General features: G+C 41.8%; 1 protein-coding gene across 3 annotated transcripts; it reads right to left on the reverse strand.

The window, feature by feature from the left end:
- Positions 1-1,170: 1,170 nt before the first annotated feature.
- Positions 1,171-23,745, reverse strand: PCF11 (PCF11 cleavage and polyadenylation factor subunit). 3 transcript variants are annotated; one of them, XM_035115101.2, is made up of 16 exons: positions 23,083-23,745; positions 18,374-18,499; positions 16,531-16,719; positions 16,021-16,233; positions 13,484-14,541; positions 13,122-13,314; positions 12,583-13,033; positions 10,626-12,343; positions 9,528-9,636; positions 8,479-8,598; positions 7,458-7,572; positions 6,554-6,737; positions 5,102-5,257; positions 4,452-4,544; positions 3,732-3,767; positions 1,171-3,318 (listed from the first exon to the last, which is right to left on the reverse strand). In XM_035115101.2, the coding sequence occupies exons 1-16, from the start codon at positions 23,323-23,325 to the stop codon at positions 3,100-3,102; spliced, it is 5,223 nt and encodes a 1,740-aa protein (XP_034970992.1). In that variant the 5' UTR covers positions 23,326-23,745; the 3' UTR covers positions 1,171-3,099. The 3 variants fall into 3 exon arrangements, with proteins under 3 accessions (XP_034970992.1, XP_034970991.1, XP_034970993.1); XM_035115100.2 differs by having other exon boundaries at positions 9,513-9,636; XM_035115102.2 differs by lacking the exon at positions 16,021-16,233 and having other exon boundaries at positions 9,513-9,636.
- Between the last annotated feature and the right edge of the window lie 584 nt (positions 23,746-24,329).

Consider the following 24,329-nt stretch of genomic DNA (forward strand, 5'->3'; position numbering starts at 1 on the left):
AAATCTCTGTGTGTCTTATGGAGCGAATGTGTAGTCCCTGGAGCCGAATTGCCCAGGGGTGAAAAGCAGACCGTGCTTTTTTTAAAAAAAAAAAGAGCTAAAGGCTAACAAGAGGGAAAGAGCAAGCCACTCAGCAGCTGATTGCAAGAGATCAGGGAGGGAGATAAGGGACACTAGCTCCCTTCCTCCCCGCCCCCCTACCCAGGCCTCCATTGTTGAATGTTCTGCAGAGGGAGGCTATTTTTCCCCCAGCAACATGTGACTGGCTGATTGGATTATCTGGCTGATTAGATTATCAGAAGCTGCAGAACTGAGTTGAACAGGATTTTTTCCCTTTGCAAAGTAAACTCAACAACTTTGAGCTGATCCTTTAAAAATGGGTCTTTTCCTCTTTGCAGAAGAAGCTGCACAGCTGTGAGCTGATCCCCCAAAAAACGGGACTTTCCCCCTTTCCTCCTCAGAAAACTAAGTGCGTCTTATGGTCAGGTGCATTTTATGGCGCGAAAAATACAGTATACTATATGCTTCTCTTAAGTCACCTCTAAGACCTTCTTGGATGTTGAGCTCTGTAGTCGGCACCCCAAACAAGTCTAGCTTTTTAAAATAAATAGGTTCCGAGTCCTTATTGCTGTGATGTTCAACTCTAACACACAAGAGTCGAGACTTGGTGAAAACTTAAACCTGAGAGGGGCAACAACAGATGGTTGCCATTTGTCCAAGGCCAATGGTAGAACCCCGCTTGTAGCATCATAGAATTGTAGAGTTGGAAGGTACCTGAAGGGTCATCAGTCCAACCCCCTTACAGTTCAGAAATATTTTACCCAGCATGGGACTCGAACTCACCACCCCAAGATTAAGAATCTCATGCTCTACTGAGCCTGCTTCTTCCCCATGTGTGTTAAGAATATAAAGTGGCATGCATGTATTCTCAACAACTTGGGTCCAAGAAACTTTAAGGAGTGCTGTTAGTGGTCTTACAGAGACCCTATTCGCCTCAGCTGGAAATCGGTCATTTAGTGTTGCTAGTCCATGCCGTTGGACACTTTCAGCAGAGGTTCAGCTGCCATCCTTTGCTTCTGACTTTCAGGCATCCCTTGAAGACCATTTTTATGCCAACAGGACTTTGCAGCAGTTTAGCTGTTTTTGATTAACCGGTCACCTTAATCTGTAATTTTATTTTTATATACCACCCTGTTGTTTTCATCATATAGCAGCATGAAAACCATTTATATGTAAATAAAAGAAACCCAGGAACCAATTTTGCTTTTACGACTGAAGCTTCTGAGCAAGGTGTGTTCAGGAAACAGGATTCGGCTGTTTACATGGCAGAATTGTGGCTTGAGAAGAAAAAAAACTAAAGCCATTATCGTTCATCCTTGGCAAAGTGGGTCAGCAAGAACTTGCGGGGATCTTACACAAAAGTTGTTGCCAGATTTTTTAGATAAAAGTCTTAATCTGATTTCAGTGGTTCCTCTTGAGATTTCCTCCGATCCTTGAGCGATGCGTTTATCTTGCTTCCAATTTTTCCCTCTAAAGGCTGAAGAGTCCAGCTGTGTGGGGGGGAGAGCATACTTTTTTTTAGCATCGTGGTTGCCCCACTGCCATTTTTATATGCAGTGGTGCCATAAATGTTTAAAGGTCTACTGCTAGATTATTCCAGTACATCTCCTTAGTGAATTGAATTTAACCAGTCTAGAGCACTGCAAGATTTAGTGGCCATCTGAAACACCTACATTCAAAGGTGCTTTTACAAGGCACTGACTAGCTTTGCCCATTCGTGACGGTTTTAAACTCTAAGTAACTGACAACACAGCAGAACTGAGCTATCTGCATAAAGCAGTGGGAATTTAATTTCTTCAGTCACTGGGACAAGTCAAAGCTAAGTAGATCTTGCAAAGTAAAAAGGCAAGTTATGTGGCTGAAACTATACATCCCTCTTTCCTTCAGCAACAATGGACCAATCAAATTCTTCCCCGTTTCCCCTAGGGTACTTCCAAGTTTTTGTTTCATTAAAGAGAGAGTTCCTGACTTCCAGGAACTTTTACATCATGTTGTAGGCCTCGAGGCTTTGAAACTTGGAAGCATTTGTATGTTCGAAACAGTGGAGGTTAAAATACATCCAGTGAATTTGGCACACACTTGTTCACATTCAGTTTCTTGTTATAGGCATATGTTTACATATCTTTCCCCAAGCAACCCATGAAATAAAGAGATTCACACTGGTATATGCTTCATTCTAATTTATTACACGAAATAAATATTAACATCTCATGGCAATTATTTACTATCTAGACCCAAGTTATAAACCAACAAAAAATGTTAACCATGTTGCAACCGAGCAATCGTACATTAATTTCTTTCCCCCTCTGTAAAATCCAAAGAAAATTGGTTTGGTTTGTACTACGCACTTGAAAAAATTAGGAAAATCTGAATCTGTTTTTGCTCCCAAGCTGACCCCTGGCTTTTGCTGTGAAATCTTGGCACGTGTCCGAAGTCAAGAACGTTATTTTGTTATGTATCCTTCCTAAGCTTTCATTTTAAACATATGGATGTGAATGCAGGTTAAGAAAAGCAATCCAATGTTTGCAGGAACATCCTCTGGAACAGCAGTTTCTCCTTAACAAACTTTCTTCCAACACCAAGAAAAAAGAAAGAAGAAAACCCATCTCCAATTTCCACTGAAAAGTCAATTTAATTAAGCACAAGGCTTACACTGAAGCCTAAGTTCGATTCCATCTAAAACACGTCCGAAACCGAAATACTTTTATTATTATTGGTGTGCATAAACATTACACTCCATAGATAGCAAAAATATCTTTTATTTATAATTTACATTTCCACAAATGAAAAAATCATACAATTTTCCTTACATATACAGTCTATTCCTGTTAAATTTTGTATGCCTTCTACAGAACTTCCACACAATAGACACCTGACACTGTGCAGGCAATAAGAAATTCAAATACAAAAATGTATTTATTAACCAAATAAGCAGCTGGGGCCCTGCCCCAAGTGAACACTTTATTCATATAAAATTCATTTGCCTTCTAGAGTCAGCTAGAACACAGCAGCTCTTCCCTGGAATAGAAAAAAATTAGTTTAAACTGACTCAACCTTTTCAGGCTCTGTTTTAATTTCGGCCAATGTGGGTGAGCTCCCCTCCATACAGTCATCAGCAGGCGTATCCTCAGGCTCTTCTTTTACCTTGGGACTGTTACAGGAGTCCTGTACTTCTTGCTTAACAATATTCAACATAATATTTAGCGGGTTCTCTACAGGTGTCTTGCTAGGAGATGGCGTTGAATCAAATGATGAGGTCTGTAAGTAAAAATTAACACCATATGTGGAAATTTTCACTACCAAAACATTTCAATGGTAGCTTTTAAAACGTGATTTGAAGGTGGCAGGTGTAAAATGTTGCTTCCACAATAGGCATGCTTTTTGTGATGATACATCTAACTCAAGCAAGAAGGCAAAGTCTTTAAAAAGCAACCTGAAGGCAGCAAACCCAAATTCATTGTTATGTTATTTTAAAGTCATATTATTTTGAAAAGCTGGTTTATTATTTGCCACACTTTGGAAATGATGCCTGTCTGAATATTCTTTACATGAATGAATGTGCTTTACAGCAAATTTAAAATGCAACATTCTGTTTTTTTAATCTATAGACTAACCTAACCAATACATTTAGCAGATCTGACACATAAACCTACAGAAAATAATGCACTTACATTTTGATAATCTTCGTAGCATGACGGATGGTATATCTGGAGAGAGAAGACAATCTTAATATCAACACACTTTAAAAGGCACAGAAGAACAGACTGCAAAGCAAATGCATCTTTTTCGTACAATCACAAATTTCACTAAAGTCACTGTACACACTACTCTATAGTTCTTTTGCACCAACTCAAGTCTTCGGCCTCCATTTGCTAATACAAATGGTACCTCGGGTTATGAACAGTCCTGCTTACGAACGCTTCGGTTTACAAACTCCACAAACCCGAAAGTAGGTGTTCCAAGTTGCAAACTTTGCCCTGGAATAAGAACAGAATCCCGCTTCCAGGGCCGCGGGAGGCCTATGTAAGGAATGCACGCATCAGGTTAAGAACAGACTTCCGGAACGCATTAAGTTCGTAACCTGAGGTACCGCTGTATTTTAATGTGTTTGGCACAGCTTGCTTTAAAAGTGCAGTCATTTAACCATTTCTAGAGGGGCAGCTATGTTAGTTTGTTGCAGCAAAAGCAAGAGTGTGTCTTGGGCACATGAAAGACAAACAAATTTATTGTGGCATAAGCTTAAGTGGACTAGTCCATTTAATCAGATGCACAAAAGCTTAGGCTGTAATAAATTCATTAAGTCACAAAACGAAAGATTATTTAGCCAAAACCTAGTAATCAAAGTCATGGTTTTTCCTCTGTGCTACCACCAAATATATATTCAACATTACCTTCTCCTCTACTCGGATGGCATTTTTTAGGTGCCACTCCTCTTCTTCCTCATCCCAATATTGCTCAAATTGCTCCTGGCAGATTTCACAGCTCTGAAATGTAGGAAAGCAGTTAAAAGAGCAGCATTTACATAAACAGCGCACTTGTCCTTTTACTCTCAGTTCACCAGAGAAGTAATTTCATTTGGTTATGACAAGTAAAAGGCAGGTAAAGAATAATTGCTACAATTCTGGGCCTTGCTATTATCAATATATTAAGACTGTGAAATTGAGCACTTTAAATGTATGAAGTGGTATCAACCCATGGTGGCCATGCTTTTGAAATTACTGCTACAACCAAATTCCTTAAGAGGAATAAACAGGAGTGTTTTAAAAGGGATTCTCAAAAACTTGGGGGGGGGGATCAGGAAGTTTGGGTGAATTCACATTTAGCTTATAGAGCTTTACTGTCAATTCATCCTTCTTACCATAAACCTGCATCTACAAAAAAAAGATTTATCTTCCACAGTAGATTTTTAAAAATAAAATACACTTGCACACATCATATCTTTATCTAATGCAGAATGTTGGAAACATAGTTAGGAACAAAAGTAAGGATTTCTGCAGAGTCAAGCCAGTCTCAAGAAGCAAGTTTATTGAGGGCAGCTTACCTCATCTACTCCAGCTGGGCCGGCAGGGACGCTCTGAAACTCCTTTTCCTTAGCAGCTTCTTGTGTTTTCAACACAACTTCTTCATGCACTTTCTCAAAGAACTGGCTCTTTGCACGTTCCTCTAAATCAGCTATTTCTTCGAACTCTATCCAGTCCTAAAGAAAAGAATATTGACAAAGCCTATTTAAGATCCTACGAGTTCTATCTTTTACTCTGCTCATACAACTTTTCACAATACAGTTCTCCACAAATCTTTAATTATCGTCTCTGGTTCTGTTTCTTAGGATCAGGATCACAGCATATAGGGCACAGTCTTCTGAATCCTTACTCTTGTAAGAAAATAAAAACCACTAATTCATCATCATTTCAAAAATCCTCAATCCGTTATGAGCTACTTGAGCAATATACTAAACTGCAGGACAATTCAGATTGTGATGGGAAAGCACAATTAACCTAGTAACACATTGGTGACAAGCTTTTCTCCAGTTGGCAGACACTGACTGCACATGCTGAAAAGTGAAAGCAGGCAATCGAGAGGCACTTCAAACCACCAGGATATGACATCATAAATCTCATGTGCAGCATAGATGTCAGAATCCACCCACTGTTTAAGCCGAAGTCTACCAGTAGTACAACACCTGTGAATAATTAATTCAGGCATGCAAGGGAAGAATATTTATCTCTGTATGACTATTTCCTTAGTCACAGGAATGTCAGATTTTCATTTTGTTTTGTTTTAATATTTAACCCCTGCAAGTGCAAAGAGGTTCCTGAAAACTCATCTGCAAACACGTCACTTTAAGAAGCAGACACTTTGACATCTGACCACCAGAGGGCAAACTTGTGACACTGCTCCCACACTAGCCAATATAGGGAGAAAAGTATGTGAAGCCAAGCAGGAAGCTACAGAGGCAGACACAGGCAGCCAACTACTATAAAACAGGAAGTAGGTGCCCTCAAGGATCTAAGAGGGGAAGGTTTAGAAAAAGGGTCAAAACTACAATTTGCGAGGGATCTGGTGACATTTCGAGGCAGAGGCACTGCCCAAATGGAACTCAGTGCCTCCAGAAAGCTGAGCTTTCAGAAGCAGAGAGGCAATTTAAGATGGCGTTTGAAGGCTCATGCTCTTTTTAGCTGCAGTCGTTTGCAGTCGTCAACAGCTATCAGTCAGTCTATCTATCACCCATTTCCACCACCCCTCCCCACCCTTTCTCTACATATAAGCGTCTGGGGACTTCTAATACAGTGTATCTGAAGAAGTGTGCATGCACACGAAAGCTCATACCAAAATAAAAACTTAGTTGGTCTTTAAGGTGCTGCTGGAAGGATTTTTTTTATTATCTTGGTAGTTTGTTTTACTGTTACGCTCCTGAATCCTTTGGAACAGGGCAGGCAATAAATTTAACATTAATTATCTACGCTGAGGTGAAACAGCTTACTGCTTAACTTACCGTTAAGCTGTAGTACCATCTTCTGTGAGTGACTTTCCGGCTGACATCCTTTTCTGTGCGGTTCTGACGATAGTGCCAATCCAAATGGTCTGCATATACATCTGTCTGTGAAGTTGTGAACCTCATTCCACAAGAGTAACACTGAATGCCAGTATAGAGCCGGTTTATAATGCTATCATATCGCCTGAAAACAAGTCGGAAACTAGTTAGCAGCAGATTATGGCAATTAGTTTATGGAGAAAAAGTCATGCAAGCTTCAAATAATTATGTTAAGCAAATACAGGACAAAGCACGTTTCAAGTTGGAAGATTGCTAAAATAATTTCTAATTTTACAAGCACCAATCAGTAACTTGGACACAAAGGAACAGGCTCTAGAGCAGGAGGACTAGAACTCTGCCGCCTAAGTTAAGAAAAAACTGGGGAAATCTTTTCCTTCCAAGAATTAGAGGTCTTGTTCATTTAGCTGGGGCAGGGAGCTCATGAAAACAAGGCAGGTTATGAACATCCATTAATGAGAGAATAAATGTGTCAGGAAGAAGCCAGCCAGCACTTTCAGTATATGGAACTGCATAGGGAATCAAGACGCTGTCACACATCTTTAAAGAGGCCCATAATAAACTTTGAAATCTTTTCATCTAGATCAGAGACCTATAAATCCCAATATACTATCAGTGGTTAATTCTGAATTCTTTAATTAATATGCTTGACATACCAAAGTGATACTTAATACTTATCACACACATAAATATAGCACTCTCATGGTCTTTAAAACTGCAATGATTTGACTTTCACAAATTCAAGTTTAGATCAACAGTTTGATCTAAAACTGTTAAATGGCTTAATTCAACATGACATGCCTAGGTACATTCTGTGTTACCCACCCGCCCCAACAAATATACTTACTGTTTTAGATCTTCTATAACAAAGTTAGTTAGGTCTGGGACATCTTGATCCTCATTCTGGTCTTGATCCTCCTCTTCCTCCTCTGGAGCTGGTTGGGCAGAAACTTCACTGACTTCTAAACAAATGAGGTACATTGTCAGTCCTGGACCAAAGCGTGTCCTTTCAAAACTGAGTCATTGTCAAATTAAAGCAGGCAGGTCTAAAACACTACAGTACTCCTCTGTCCCTAGTGATTACTGTATTGTAACAGGGGAGGGGGACATGCAAAGTGCTCCACAGAAAACAACAATCAACTGATGTCAGGTGCCAAGCAGGAGGGCCGGGATGAAATGGCCAGAGGTCCCCCATCCCTGTATTACAGCCAAGTTCAGTAAGGTTCAGCATCTCCACCCCCATCATTCAGCCTGGACACTGAGATCCAGCTCCGATGACCTTCTGGGGGTTCCCACACTGTGAGAAGTGAAGCTACAGGGAATCAGGCAGAGAGCCTTCTCAGTAGAGGCACCCACCCTGTGGAATGCCCTCCCATCAGATGTTAGGGAGATGAGTAATTATGTAAAATTTAGGAAACATCTGAAGGCAGGGAAGCTTTTTAAGGTTTAATGTTTACCTATGTATTTATATCTGCTGGAAGCCGCCCAGAGTGGCTGGGGCAACCCAGTCAGATGTGTGGGATACAAATAAATTATTTTTATTTTTATTATTAACACACATGTGGCAAACTTCTTTCAATTCCTCCAACCTTGTATCTTGACTTTAAAAAGCAAAACATAAAAGCTATTCCCAATTATATGCCTTTAAAACAGGATACAATGGATCTACTTCTCAATCTAGCCAATTCGGAGTAGCAAAGAAGGAGGTCAATACTGCTGATTTTGAACAGCAGCTGCTTTTAAACCCATTAACTGTTGCAATATGCTTAGACAAGCTTATGTAGTATCATACATACCAGCTTCTGTCATAACAGCCTTTAACATTTTAACTATTCCTCACAGAACAAAAAGGTAAAAGTTATACTTACGAGCTGAAGTTGAATCAGTCTGTAAAACTTTGAGAATCCCTGTAGAAAGTAGTTTTGAGAATAATTCATTTACATCAAGTTGTCCAAGATGATTATCAGGATAGGAAAGCGGAGCGTTCCCTAAAAATGGGGAGGAAATGACACTACTTTCAAATAGCTCTAAGACTTAAACAAGATCATATGGTTCACGGTCCAAAACATTTTATGTTCCCTTTCCTCACCTTCACTCTTCCTTTATTCTAAACCTCATTTTCAATTTCAGTTGCTTCTATCCTGCTCACAGTTCTCTATACAGTGGTACCTCTGGTTATTTTTCCATGTTTCGTCCCGCACGCATGCGCAGAAGCACTCTATCACACCGCACACATGCGCAGAACAGGCACCTCCGGTTGTGAAAACCTTGGGATCCAACTGGAGCTCCGGAATGGATCCCGTCCGCAACCGGAGGTATCACGGTAATGCAGTTTCAAGAATTATATAAAGTGGGTGTGGAAGGGCAAATAGCACTTGAGAACCTATCAGCCAAAAGCTATACAAAGGGCTTGTGCAAACACTCCCAATCATTTTATAGCAAAAATTAAGAGTTATTTTCTTGCTAAGTTATGCTGTTTGAGTGCAGATGTAGATTTCTGCTTGCATATCTATTATTCCAGCTCATAAGGTACAGTAGATAATAGTCCCTGCCCAAGTGGCAACTGTTCTGCATCTGGCTCCCCCTCCTCAACCCATAGCCATTATTTTGACATGGCTCCAAGTTGGGTAACTTTGGGGTTCTAGTAAATAGGGAAGTAGCTCTGGCAAATCTAAGGTTTGTTCAGGATTGGTCCAAAATCTCCTTTATCTGGCTCTTCAGATATTAATGGACTACAGCATTCATTAGCCCCAGTAAGCATGGCCAATGGACAGGAATGATGGGAGTTGTAGCTCAGGAACATCTGGAATGTCAAAGGTTCCCCATGGCTGCCTTAAAATATGGGCAGGGCCCTCGTTGGCATCTGATAAACGTTTTAGTAAAAGGACGAAAAACAACTCACCCTTTAAATACTGACCTGGTTGATTTTGGACAAAGCTTCCAGGATTATGTGCATGAGCTGCTAAGAGAGGCTGCCCTGGATTGTAAGGTACCGGTTGAGTAGATGCTGCCGACATAACAGGAACCTGCCAAGAGGCAAATGCTGTTTTAGTCAGAATGTTCAGCTGTTTCACTGTTAAAGTTCCAAATCAATGAATGGTGTCTGGTTTTGCATTCAGCTACAACACAGCACAACTCCATTTTACAGAAGTAAAATATCAATGAAGTGCACAGTATAAAAATAAAACTTTAAGCATTAATACTAAAACCAGATAAAATTAACCCACTTTCTGGGACAAAGTGCCCATCTATATTAACATTATGTATTTCTTTCAAAACTGCTCATTTTATCTTTATTTGGTAAATTTTAGTACATCTATTTTTAAGTTTGATTTGACCTGTATTTTTAATTAATTATGTAAACCATTTAACAGGTTTTTCTATTAAGTGGTATATCCTATTATATACATATATTGTATATGTTATTATATACATATTGTTAAATATGTTAGAAAAATATTAGCTTTCGTTGTGCTTCCAAGAAGTACCTCAAATTCCAAGAGCTATACAAGCATGCTGGTGCTTAAGAGTGTTGGACTAGGGCCTGGGAGACCATGATTCAAATTCCCAGTCTGCTATGAAGATCACTGGGCGACTTAGGTTGAGCTGAGCGTAAGTGTCAGGCCCATCCCACAAGAGTTGCTTGTGAGGATAAAATGGCAAGGGGGATTATGCCACCCATAGCTCCTTAGAGGAAAAGTAAGATATACATGTAATAATATCTAATTTGACTATCATTATTTGATTTTCCCCTACACACACACACACACCCTCAATAACTTCAACCCAAAACAACAAAAACTCCCCCCCACACACACACACAAAAAACCCAACTTTGGTGTCCAGATTTTCACTTTCTGAAATATGGCAACCCTAACTTGCCATGAACGAATATCTATATCTACACACACATATACACAAGACACTCTCCTGTTACTGAGCATGCAGAAAAGAACAAGCATATGATTATATATGAACAAGTATATGATCAATTTAAGTATTGAAAGCCCCATACCTGCTGAGGCTGCTGAACATTCCCCGTCATACCACTGAAGTTTCCATACTGAAGATTCTTGTCATCGTAGTAAGGTCCAGGTGCCCTGTTAATAGTGTTAGGAAAGGTCTGTGCTCCAGAACCAGGTGGCCCATTAAAGTTTGGTCCTTGTGGGTTATCAAATATCTGCTCAGTTCTCTGGAATTGCATTCCTTGTGATGGCGCATTATAGGGTGGCTGATTGGGAGGTTCATTGTAAGGGCCAGTTTGTCCATAAGGTGGTGTTTCGAGTCTTGAGGCAGGATGATTAGCTACATTTTCAAGTCTTGGACCTTGATGACCAAGAGGAATATCAAATCGTGTTGCCTGCTGGTGTTTAGGATCTTCAAACCGTTGAGGTATTGGTGTATCAAATCTTGGGGGTATCTGCTGACCCGGAGGACCATCAAACCGAGGTTGTGTCTGCTGAGCAGGGCCCATTTCAAACCTTGGACCAGGTTGTACATGTAATCCATCCAGTCTTTGCATAAGTGATGGCTGACCAGGTTGACCATCAAATCTTGAATGACAGCCATCAAACCTTGGCCCTGTTTGGTTAATAGGTCCTTCGAACCTAAGTCCACCTCCAGCCTGGCCTGAAGGCCCCTCAAACCTGGGACCAATCCCAGACTGACCATGAGGCCCCTCAAACCTGGGACCAACACCTGGTTGACCATGTGGCCCTAAAGGCTGCCCATGTGGCCCCATAGGCTGTCCATGAGGCCCTTCAAATCTTGCTGGCTGCCCATGCGGACCCATAGGCTGCCCATGTGGAGCTTCAAAGCGCAAATTGCCTCCTGGCTGGCCAAGAGGTCCCATTGGCTGCATATGAGGCCCTTCAAATCGCATGCCAGCCGCTGGTTGACCATGAGGCCCTATAGGTTGGCCATGGGGGCCTTCAAACCTCATTCCACCTCCTGGGGGACCATGAGGCCCCACAGGACGGTCATGAGGCCCTTCAAACCTTATCCCACTTGAAGGTTGGCCATGTGGACCTTCAAACCTCATTCCACCGGAAGGCTGGCCATCAAACCTCATAGTACCTGAAGGCTGATCGTGTGGTCCCTCGAACCTGATCCCAGATGACTGACCATGTGGTCCCTCAAACCTAATCCCAGCAGGTGGCTGACCATGAGGTCCTTCAAATCTTATCCCACCTGAGGGCTGACCATGGGCCCCTTCAAATCTTATACCACTCATTGACTGGCCTGTGGGCCCCTCAAATCTCAATGCTCCCCCTGGCTGTGCCATAGGACTATCAAACCGTATAGCAGTCCCTGCACCAACTTGCCCTGAGGGCCCTTCAAACCTCAAGGGACCACCACCCATCTGTGCTGGTCCATCGAACAGAGAACTTTTTCCTCCAGATTGTCCTGGGGGCCCATCAAACTGAGATGCTGGCTGACCTAGGGACCCCTCAAACCTTAAATTAGTCTGTGGTTGTGGTCCTTCGATTCTAGAACTTGCATTAGCCAGCCCTTCAAAGTGAGTTCCTTGTCCATCTCCACCTGCCCTTGTTCCAGGATGTCTAGGGGAGCCCTCAAAATGAGATCTTTCCTCCATCAGTGAACTAAATCTTTGCTTTCCATCCGAAACCCCAAATCGTGATCCTGTATTCTCAGTAAATTGTTTATCTGCATCTTCGTATCTTGCTCTCTTATAGTGTTCATTGAATGGAGACCTCTGCTCATCTCGAATACCTTTAAAACAAAACAAAACAGCAATGTTACTGCCTGAAGGCATTTACTAATGACAAAGCCTAGTATGGAAAGCAAATCTACAGCACTGTGAGAAGTATTTCCCCAAAATTATTAAACCTGAAAACTCATATATATTTTTGGTGCACTTCTACTGATAACCAAGAAAATATTTACAGTCTCTTGATTTTCCCTAACTATAATACAGATAATGAAGGTATTTTCCCCAAAGCTCCTTGTACCTTTGGAGGAGTTGGACTCATCATGTCTTCTCCGGCCCTCATGAGGTGAATTTTCAGAATATGGTCTGTTACTACCAACAGGGGAATGCCGCCTCGATCTTTCACTGAATTGACTCCCCGATTTGCTTTTTGTTTGTTCACAATCCATTCCAGAAAGAAATGTCTCATTCAAGTGTCTCTCGAGTAAAATATCTTCAGGATCCATCATGTTGAGTCTCGGAAATGAATGCTGAACTTGCGTTCTTTTTAGCTTAGCTTTATGCTCATGATATATTAAATCCGCATCAGACAACAGGGGCTTCTTTTTCGAAATTCCCTTTTCACCTGTGGGACTATCCCACACGTTGCACCTGTGTTTTCCTTCCTGATACTGGATAATTTGGCGAATCTGATGGCACAGAACAAGGAACTCATCTTGCGTTATTTCGCCAGACGACAGTTGTTCATTAGCCTGTGACAAGAGAAAACATTAAAAGAGTTAAATTTGGAAGGCTGTTAGGAAAGAATATGTGAATCTATAAAAAGTTAATACATGTTACCTTCTTAAGCAACTCTCTCTTGTTTGCCAAGGTCAGTTCTTTCGGAATCTGCAAATTCGCATCCACACTTAATCTATGTTGCTGCTTTGGTGTGCGAGGTGATGTAACTCCTTTACTACTGGTTGCCCAAGTGTCCCTGTGCCTCTGATGAGGTGATTTAGAAAGTCCTTGGTGTTCTTCAGTTGGCTGGGGGCTGAAATCCACAGAAGCAAGCATGTTAACTTGACACAATCTCCCAACATAATGTGATAAAAACTATTTCACTTTTGCTTTAGCATCATACCAACAGTTATTCTTTGGAAGTAACTTCAGATCTATACCTACTACAGCAAATTAATTTTACCTCATAAATGCCAACTTACGTTTTATTTTCTTGCCAACCAGATTTCCACCTTTTGTTTGACTTGGAACTTGACCAGTTCTCCACATTCTCTTTAGGTTCCGAGTTTGCTTTTGAAGAATGCAAGTTCATTCCTTCCTGCGGTCGGTCTTCATGAGTTTTCTTCAGCCTCCTTGAATCTCTCACTTCCTGCTTCCTTTTGTTAGAGCTCCTTTCTTCCCGTAGTCCCTGCCCAAAGTCCTCTGCGTGGGATTGCTTTGGTCCTGACACCCGAGACTTTGCAGTTTTAGGTCCAGGAGAGAGACTTCTGAGCCGTCTTTTGGGTGACCTCCTCTCTCTTCGTTTTGGAGAATGGGAAGATGGTGACCGAGATCTAGGGGAACGTGACCTTTTCCTGGTACCCGACCTTCCTAGCTTTCCAACCTGTTTCTCTGACTCTTCAGTATTGGGATCTTGCTTTTGGACAATGCCATTAATTATTTTGGTTCTACCACTGACTGATCTATGCTCTTCTTTGTCTTTTCTCTCCATGCTTCGCCTCTTTTCTTTCGGGTCATCATCTTTACCATCTGGCTTCTCTAGAAGATGTTTTTTCAATCTTGGATCTCTCTTGCTTATTTCAGATACTCTGGTGTTCTCACTTTCTTGGTTTCTAGTATCTTTAGCATGAAGCAGCTTGTTCTGCAAGGGAGATGGAGACTTCAATTTTGAATCAAATTGATCAAACTCTTTCTTTTGCGATTTCTCATTCTGTTTTTGTCTTTCTTGCTTTGATGTACTTTGTTTTTCAGCCTGTAGTGTTTTGCTGACCTTCGGATCAGTCTGATTGATTGGACTAACTGTAAAATCTTTCCTATGACTTTGATCTTTAGAATGGGAAGAATGTTGACTTGTTCTATTAAGACGAGGATCTCTGTTGGCCGTTTTGACATCATGGAGTGGAGAGAGACGGGTTTTTTCAGGTGGCAGACAAACTTGATGAGGAGCTTTAACTGGCATGTGAGATGTTTGTGGAACATGTGGCTTCACAGATGCTTGACTCAAGCTGGATCCACTTTGCTGACCACTAAGAGAAACCGCCTGAAAGATAAGGTAATAAAAAAAGGAGCAAGTATTTACAACACTAGCACTTAAAAAACCTTAAGTGTTTCTCTTACCTACTGTACAGCTTAAAAATTCAAGGATAGGTTTGAAAGTATGGACTAATTCTTGAGTTCTAATTATATATAAGAATGCACCTACATATTAAAAAAGAGAACTTGCAATGAAAGGTATAGAAGTTACTCGCTTTTCAGATAAGCCTCTCTATTTTAATTTTTTTTGCAGTACTCATGATGTCTGTGAATGTGTCAAAGAATATACCAATTATTTCCTATCTCAGATTGTAAGGAAATGTTAGGTTCCTTCACTGAAGGTCAATAATTACAAGGTATGAATCAATAAACGTTCATTGCCCTATAAGATGATGGAAAATTATGCGATATTTCCAATATATGCATTTTTTAAAACCATTTTAGTTTTTGATAAATTATACTTGACGGGCATAAATGATATTTCTGTAGCCAACATAAACATAGTATAGAAACTTCTTGACAACATTAGAACATGCTCTGCAATCCTGTCTTTAAAACGGAGGTGGCAGGGGACATGTGGCCCTCCAGATATTGAGGCTACAACTCCTACCATTCCTGAGCATTGACCATGCTGGCTTGAGGCTGATGGGACTTGGAGTCCAACAACATCTGGAGGGCTGCAGGTTTACACCACAAGCAAACCATGAAAGATTAACACATCACAAAATATGACACCATACACAAACTGGTTTCAAAAGAAAACCCTTTGTGGTTACTTATGAGCTAGTCTATACGTGACGCTTGCTATGGTAATAAATACCTGTGAGGAATCAAACCTCTCCCTTGGTCATGTATTTGATGTCAATGTTTTTCACTTGCATAGAAGAAAACTCACAATGTGATGCCCCCAATCTCAAGCCCCGAGTTCTACTAAACAACAGCCAGTGGTGGGGAATTTGCTATACATGAATGTGTGATTCATGAACCAAGTGTAACATACAGGTTTTGCCATGACACTAGAGGTAGTAAACACTGTGCCCTCAAGGTTGAATGGCCATCTGTCATGGATGCTTTAACTGAGATTCCTGCATTGCAGGGGGTTAGACTAGATGACCCTTGGGTACTTCCAACTATGATTCTATGAAGGTGTTGCTATACTACAACTCTCAGCCTCCCTTGCCATTGGTTATGCTGGCTGGGACTGATGTGAATTTTGTGGAGGGCACTAAACCATGTGTCCAAATTAACGATAACCTTAAAATATAGTAGAAAAACCTATTCCTATCTTTATTAACTTGTCGAGCACATGAAAGCAAGGCTACAATCTGCATTGCAGCTTGCCCCACAGATCAATCAAATGAAGAAATGTTAATAGTCTGCAAAGGCTCCACGAGGTAAAGACAACTGAAATGGGCTAGTGACAAACACTGATCATGTTTTGCTATGCTTGCCGACATGCTACAGCAGTCATTTCTATCCTACTCACCAGCTGTGCTTTAGTCTGCTCTAGTTCCAGTTCTAATTTTTTCTGTTGAAGTTCTAACAACTGTTTTTGTTTTGCTAGTAGCTGTTGTCTTATTAGCTGCTCTTGAGTCAAATTCTTTTGTATTTCAGGAACAACTGGAGTAGAGGACACAGCAGGACAGGACACAGGAGGAGGAGGACAGACTGCAGGGCTAGGTGCAGGCGGTTCCTCAGGCTACCAAGAAAATGGCAAAGAACACGATTCTTACTTGTGGGGCAAAGCAACCAGCAGTTAACTCAAAGCTAAAAATGTTCCATTACTTTAACATTCTTCGTTATTGTACATTTAAACCAGAATAAGCAATGTCAGACTTTAAAAATAGTTCAGTGCTTTCACCTCATTTGTTTTGAAAGTACAATCCCTACCGTAACTACCAATCCTTTCGTCACCTCAAAGCATGCGAAATTCAAAGGCCTGAACACAAACTCATATAAACATAGTTTAAAGCAGCATTTAGCTGTCGAAACTTACCGATTTATTTAAAAACTTAGGATTCACATGGATGCTAGAAGTATTCACATTAGGGGGTAGAGGTTTAATTGGCCAAGCAGGGTCTACTGAATTCACCCGGACATCAAGGGCATAGAGTTTCTTCAAAGGGAAAATTTCATCCCACGTGGAACGCAATTTAAATAAACTTTTCCTAGTATTTTCATCCACCTAAGAAGAACAGAACAATTCTATGGCTTGTTAAGTTAATATAAAACATTTGTTATGCTTCTTTCTACAACTTGAGACCAGATACTGTGTTCTAAAGCTGCACATTTGTGTGTACTGAAGTGCCACTGAAATCAGCAGAAATCAGGAGCGTACAGCTGAACAATGGACTGTCACATAAAAGAACTAGCAGCAGCAGATTTCCCTAAAATGCCATGGGGTTAGGGAATCATGCTGAATGAGGTGGGCGTCACCATATTTCTTCAATCCCCTGTGCCTATCCCATTCAGCAGGGTTCCTTGACCCTCACTGAAGCATTTCCTTGGCACAGAAGTCAGCTTCTGCCAGCACCATGATGTACTTACTTGCCCCCAGGTCCAACATATTGTGATTTGCACAGTACCATATACATTTGAAAACAGTAAAACCTCTTATCTGAACCCTCCACATGTGTTACATAGACACAGCCATATCTTTTTATTTTCACATTTTATATTAGCCCAACTCAACTATCAAGAACAAGTTCAATATCACAATATCCAGATAATTTTCATTTCCCAATGTTTTCATACTGCATCTACTATTCCTGGCAAAGGTATAAACCCAATACTGGCAATTTAAGTGACTACTGCATTGATACTACAATCTTATGCACACTTACTCCCAAGCAAAGCCTGAAGCTGAGATATACTGAGCAAAAATGCCCAAGATTAGGCTGTTAAATAGTTCAATCTTGTCTCAAATACATTAATTCTTCTCCAGCTAAAGCTTCATACTACCAGTCGGAAAGTATGTATGGCTTAAACAGACTCAAGGGTTTGTCTCAATTTTTATTAATTTCATTAAGAGATTTAAGATTAAATAAAACTTGATACAAGGGAGGCAAGCATTAATCCAATTGTTTTGAGCAATTCCAGCCCTTTCACTGGGGAACGCTAATTACATCAAATGGCATATTCCCATTTCCTTTAATGATTTATACAAAACTGTTCACATAAAAATTATAAATATGCATTCTGTAATTTTTTTATAAAAAAAAAACCAATCCTCTGGCCAACCCAGTATGAGAAATCCCAGCCATAAGCAATTGCTCAGAAATTAAAGTGAAACATAAAAAGACGGCAGAAGTGAAAAGGCTGGGACCAGTCGATAATGAAAGGTGCTCATTATCAAAATATAAACTTTCAGAATTCTTGGCAGGCAGGCTCCATTTAAGTATCTAATGTTTGCATACTCTACTATAAATGACTGAAAGCACAACTTATTGTATTATCAAAACGAACAGTTAAGAGCGTATGCAAACACACACAAGGTCACGGATTTCTCTGCAAGGCTAAAATATCTTATGCAGGAAAAGTTCAGCCTTGTAATAAATGGGAAAGCTAAAGATCAAACTGCATTTCATCCATTCAGTTTTCTAATACAGGCCTTCTCACTCTGGATATGCTCTACACATTTCCAACTATGTACTGCTACACTTTTTTTAATCCTTGTTTTCTTAATATAACTGGAGTGTGAATACATCTAAATATGAAAGGTCCTACTGCATTCTTTGCACTTAGTACCCAAGAAAACCCAAGACTGAGTGTCAAGTTATTTATTTATACAGCAACAAATTTGAAAACGTTTATGAAAGCACATATATATGTATATATACCTTTTCAAACACATTAACAAATGTTGCAACTAGGTTTTTAGTAAACGCTGCAAGATATTCTCTTCCAACATTCTTGACAATGGAGTCCATAAGGTACATAACAGGAAGTTTCTCATTAGAAGGAGCCTGGAGTAATAAGAAGAAAACTGAGACTTTTAGTTATAACAAAAACATGTTGATTTCTCTTTTAATTTAGAAGTTACCATTCCCCAACCCACCATATCTTTATCTTGGAACCATTATGTAAAAGGCTATTTTCATAAGCTAACCAGCTCAACACCCCCCCCAAAAGGTTTAGCTCTATTTGGTAGAGTGTTTCTTTAGGAAGAGGGGATACTAAACCTCTACAATGGCAACTGGCCCATGTTATGGTTAGGGGTGTCCAAACCAACCACTCTGTACTCTATTTAAACACACACTAGCTTCTGCTGGGACATCTAGAAGAAAGGACATGGAACAACTTAAAAGGTTTGCAAGTCCCATAAGAGGGGGGATGCCAAGTGCATGGACCATTGGTGAATAACTGATGTCTGAGTGAGCCATATTTGGAATCAAGTTACTTTGCTGAAATCCAGAAAAATGCTATGTCACCAAGTCTGACCAGTTGAAGCAATTCCACGCAGATGCTCTCAAGGCTATATTCAAACCACACAACCAGAGCCAAAAAAAGAAGAGTATAAATCCATAATGAAGCTATGGTGTTGAATAGTCGGGATTATAACTGGAACCAAAGACTGGCACGGAAGACAGTCTTCAAGTCTGGACACTCTTCAATGCCCAAGGAGCCAAGTTGGATATTTTCGCCATACATAAGACGGGCCCCAAGTTCGGGCAGCGCAAACTGTGTGCTGTTGTGGCTGCATGTCCAAAGAAAATGGAAGCCTTCTCAAGTTCTGTTCAAAATGAATGTTAATGTCTCATCCATATCAGGAAATGGCAGCAAGCCTCCAGAAAGAATCATCGTGTATTTATAAAGACTTGTTGGGAAGGATAATTGCTTATTAACTGTCTTCCTATTCAACAGGGGTAACTTAATTCCCATTTACCACCCAACAACTCTGAAGAAAAAAATCTAGCATTTCCATGCAGTTTAACATCTGGCAACTCACAGGGTCTGCAATAACTAAAAATTCCATTGTCCAGATGATATTGTCCTTGACTGTCCTTAAAACTAGTACAGTATTTTCCCCACTAAATTGTGAAATTTGCAGAAAAGTATGGCAACTTATTTTTTAAATTGTGAGTAAACCTGAACCACCCTTGATTTATCTGCACCCTTAAAATGTGTGGCTTTGAGTTTTTTATACACAAAGATATGCAAACCATTTCATCTGAAATTTGCTTCAAGGGAGAATTATAGTGTACCAGTAAGTCTTCAACCAGGTGGGGCTTCTACCAAATTGCATAGAGTGACAAAATAATAATGGAGGGAAGTATGCCTTTATATGAAACACAAGACCACCAGACAAGGCATATAGGGCATGTAAGGAATAGGTATTAACTCCCCAACAGCTTGGAAATGAAAACTGGGCCACGTACATAGAGATCCAATTTTACGTGCTACAATAGGGCTTGGGAAAGCACATGGGACACCTGTATCCTTTTTTAAACCCCTATGTGTTATCCTCAGACTTCCAAGGACAGCTGGCAAGGAAACACAGCTGACTTTAAAGATCTTATTCCCAAAATGTTCTATTTTCCATCTTTAAATATGAACAGCAAAACTGCTGCATCTGTATAATATGTCATATGCTCACACGAGCTGTGAAAACAACATGTGAAGCTATTGTGAAATAAGGCAGCAAGCCTGTAACAGGATCTGGTTTTAGGAATTAGGAAGCAACCCCCACCTTTTAACGAATGGAATGCCACTTTTGTGAACCATACTTCAGTTACCGTACTTCCCCCATTAGTCTCTAAAAGAAAGTGCAGTGGGATGTTGGAGGTCCACCTCTCAAGTAGAGACAAACCCAAGTTAGAGATTATCCAGCAGTTGCAGAAGGCTGGAAGGCAACAAAAACCACTAAGAAACTGAAGGTAAATTAACCTCAAGCCTATCTGCAGTGAAACCATGCCCAGAGTTTGCCACAGAATGCTTGCTGCACTCCTTCAAACGTCATAAATGAGTGTTGATAATGTGTGGGTCTGTGTATTTTTGATGGACTTCACCAAAGGTTGAGCCTTCCTCATAACTCCAATGTACCCAGGCTGTAGAATAATTTAACACTTGGAAACAGATTCTGCACTACACCCGGTAAATAAAAAGACAAGTACATATTTCATACATTTTATTTACATTTTTGGAATACCAGTCACACATTTCAAAGTCATTTATTAAAAAATGTAATAAAAACCACTCTGGTTTACACTAAATAGAAACTGTCCCCAGACAACACTTTTCCTTCAAAAGTGGTTTTCAGAGAACTCAAATCTCTTGTTTCATCCTGGCCACTAATGACAGCTAGGTAAATCTAATTAGAAGCACAGGTTGTAGATATCTTTAAATACACTTAAGGGGTACGTAACCACCCTCACCCACTCTAAGATAACAGTACTGGAATTGATAGTGTGTTACGTAGTTCCAGTCATGAACAGAGAAACCGAAAACATGAAGTACGGGAAAATGTCTGGAGAATACGATGTAGTTAACCAACCTACATTTTAAACAGCCTTTCCTATTAGACCTTTAAATTTTACTTTACTTTTAAATCATCTTAAACCCCTGATTAAATTAGCAATTAAAAAGCCCAGTAACCTAGAAGAAGCCAAGGGAGGTGGGAGGGAGAGGAAGATGAGCAAGAACTGAGATTATTAACTGGAATAGGGATGTGTTACTCTATCACTATTTAAAATAACAAGGTTTGAACGCCATGCCCCCCAGGGAAAAGGTGTTATAAAAGCTAAACCACATGTAGCCAGCTGACTTCTATCAGAAAATGACTGGATTGGGAGTCTACTCTTTTTGTATCATATGCCTCACCGACGCCATGTTGGGATTGTACAGGCGGCTGTGGTTCCTTCAGACAGGGTGGAACACTTGTTTCCCTGCCTTAATGAATGGGCTGCTCTAACAAGGGGTGGATCATACACACAGGCACATACATCCTTCTAATTTGGTACGCCTCTATTACTCAGAGTAATTCAGGAGTACCCCAACATCTTCTATTTCACAGAATAAAAAGAAGGGGGGAATACCACATTTCCAGGTCTCATGAGATTGGACTAGAATCCTGGATTATGTGATATAAAGGAATCCTTGATTGTAAAGCCTTATCTCCTTTAGCCTGATTACTGTTAAACGATTAAGATAAAAATGACAAAATATTATGGTACAGCAAACTCGAACGAAGGCTGAAACATGTTTACTTGTGGAGGCACAAACTGCAGGGCAAAGCATGGCTATTGCTGCACAGTCACTGCCAGGCCGCCATGTTGTACGCCTCATTTATGCAGGCTTGTGAAACCCAACAAACATTTCCTGAATTGCTTGAGGAGGTGGATAGGGAAGGGAATCAGGCCTTACATTCAAATTTGCTGTGCTCTTCCAGATTTCCTTGCACTCTCTGCTACTGCCAATAAACAGCTGGCAACCCCCCACCACACACACACCTGACTTTGCTCTACCAGACTGTTTCATTTCCCCATATTCTGAAGGTTATACCTTATGCTTCACTGTCTTTTCACATCCCTATTCCATTTATCAATATTCTTCTTTATGTTCAGCTAATGTATTTCCTTGTTTCAATCCAGCTCCACCTAGATCTTTTCCTACCTCTCTTTAATGCTGCCTTCCCCAAAACCCATGCCCTATCTTTATTCCCAAAGCTGGGAGGGATTCCCCTTGCTGCAATTTCAAAATGCCCAGACTGTCCCACTATCTGTTCCTAATCCCAAAGCCAACTTCATGTTACCCCAAGCACTTCCTTGCAGCTGCCCCAATCCGACTAGATCCAGAGCTCTCCCCCAAGACCCATCCCCCAACCAAGAGCTACCGCTGACAGGTCCCCCTGCTTTTAGCCTACCGGTATACTAGTATGGGTTTTCCCTTCCCCACTCCGACTTTCTACCATGCAGCTTTTTCTATTGGCTTTGTTGATTATTTTTTTAAAAAACCAATCATTTTACTATTCTAAATTTTGAGTTGGTTTTTATTATTTACTGCAGCCTCTTTTCGAGGGAGGTACTTTGGCTATAGTAAACACCACGGGCTATAGTAAACACCACGGGATCGTCATATTATTAAATTATTATGCTCTTAAAATGCGCGTGAGTAAATAAACTCTCCCTCCCGCAAAAAAATACAACCCTTCCTCTGACCAGTGCCCTTTCCCTCTCTAAGGTATAATAAATACTACTACTACTAAGGTAGGCTGTACCCCCCCCAACCGCCAAAGGCCTTTGCCTTCCTTCCCCTCCCGCAACATACCCAACCCCCCTCCCCCACTGCTTTTCCTTCCTAGGCCTGATCCTGATCCTAGGCCTTCCCCTTCCAATCTTCGCCACTAACCCCAGGGGAAAAAAATCCCTGAACTTTTTCCTCTCATACACACGACACACACACGAGGTCTAGAAAATAATATGGCGGTGTGTTTGTTTGCGGGAAGGGGGGTTAGGTTTTTTGCCGAGATCTGGCCCTAGAGATGGGTAGGTAGGTAGGTAGAGGGGTGGGTAGGTATAGAGAGCGTATTCGGCGTAGAGTGTATAAAAACCTTGGCGACTTGCGCCTCGATCAGCGAGACGATGTCCTTGGCGTAGGGCACGTTCTCCTCGGCCAGGATGGTCAGCATGTTGATGTGCGGCTTGCTGTTGAAGGTCAGGTCCTCGAGCGAAGACTGGTAGTCGCGGCAGGAGTCTTCCCCGCCGCCGCCGCCCACGGGCCCCTCGGAGGCCGCGGTGCCGGCGCTGGAGCTGCTGCTGGAGCTGCTGCTACTGGAGCCGCCGCCGCCCGACATTATTCTCTCGTCCCCCACACGCCAGAGGCCGCGCGGGGGGAACGGCTGAACCCCTCCGGAGAAGAGAAAAAGGAAGGGGGGAAACACAGGCCGACCCCCTCACTCTCTTTGCTTTTCTCCCCCCCTCCCAACACTAAACGCTTCTCTCCCGCCCCTGCGGCTGCCGATGTCGCCGGTGCCCGCTGCTACTCCCTTGCCGGCCTCGTGTGGCTCATCCTCCGCGCCGCCGCGTCCTCGTCAAGCAGGATGCTTCGCAGGCCGCCGCCGTTTTCCTCCGCCAAGCCGCTTTCCTTCGTCTATTTCTCTCTCAGCCCACCCGCTTCGCCTCACAAACGCACGCACAAAATGGCGGCGGCTCCCGCGGCTCGCGAACGCCTTCTTCCTCCGGCTCCAACCGTTGCGTCATGCGAAAAACTGCGCCGGAGGGGGGCGGGGGCGGGCAAGGGCACTGGGGAAGCGCCTTTTGTTCGCTGGCCGAGCCGCCATTGGCCGCCGCTGCCTCCCGAGCCTGATCCTGATTGGAGCAGGAGGGGCTCTCCCTTCCGATTGGGCCCCGCCTCCGTCGGCTCGCCGCTTGATTGAGCGGCGCCCAGACGAAACGCGATTGGCCCGACTCTCCATGCGCGCCGTTGATTTGCTGAGAGCGCGGCGGTCCCGCCTCTCTTTATCTTTTTTGACGTCTGGTTGGGCCTTCAGAATACAACCCCCGCCTCCTCGTAGTAGTGTGACGTTAGGAATGGGTTTGTTCTTCTCCGCCTGCATGTCGACGGGTTCGCTCTCCCCCTCCCGCGCGGCGTCCCTTAAACTTGTTTGGTCAAAGGCCGCGCAGGAGACCTCGTTTTCTATTGGTCCATCGGTTGCTCAACTGTTGCTATGGGAATGAAGGCCTTTTGGGGCCTACCTAAAAGTCACACGGTTACATTCCGCACTACTGTATAGAAGCCACCACACTGGGGACCGTTACTGGCATTTGTCAATGCTGCTTAATCCAGACGAACGTTTAA

The sequence above is a fragment of the Zootoca vivipara genome, chromosome 4 (genome assembly GCF_963506605.1).
Source record: "Zootoca vivipara chromosome 4, rZooViv1.1, whole genome shotgun sequence".
In the NCBI taxonomy this organism is placed as follows: domain Eukaryota; kingdom Metazoa; phylum Chordata; class Lepidosauria; order Squamata; family Lacertidae; genus Zootoca; species Zootoca vivipara.

What these genes read in the sequence shown, in the direction of transcription:
- PCF11 (XM_035115100.2), bottom strand. Translation starts at nt 23,325, where the DNA reads ATGTCGGGCGGCGGCGGCTCCAGTAGCAGCAGCTCCAGCAGCAGCTCC. An exon ending in CTAAGTTTTTAAATAAATCG is followed by an intron (nt 16,234 to 16,530) that starts GTAAGTTTCGAC and finishes TTTTCTTGGTAG; the next exon opens with CCTGAGGAACCGCCTGCACC. An exon ending in GACTGATTCAACTTCAGCTC is followed by an intron (nt 7,573 to 8,478) that starts GTAAGTATAACT and finishes TCATTTGTTTAG; the next exon opens with AAGTCAGTGAAGTTTCTGCC.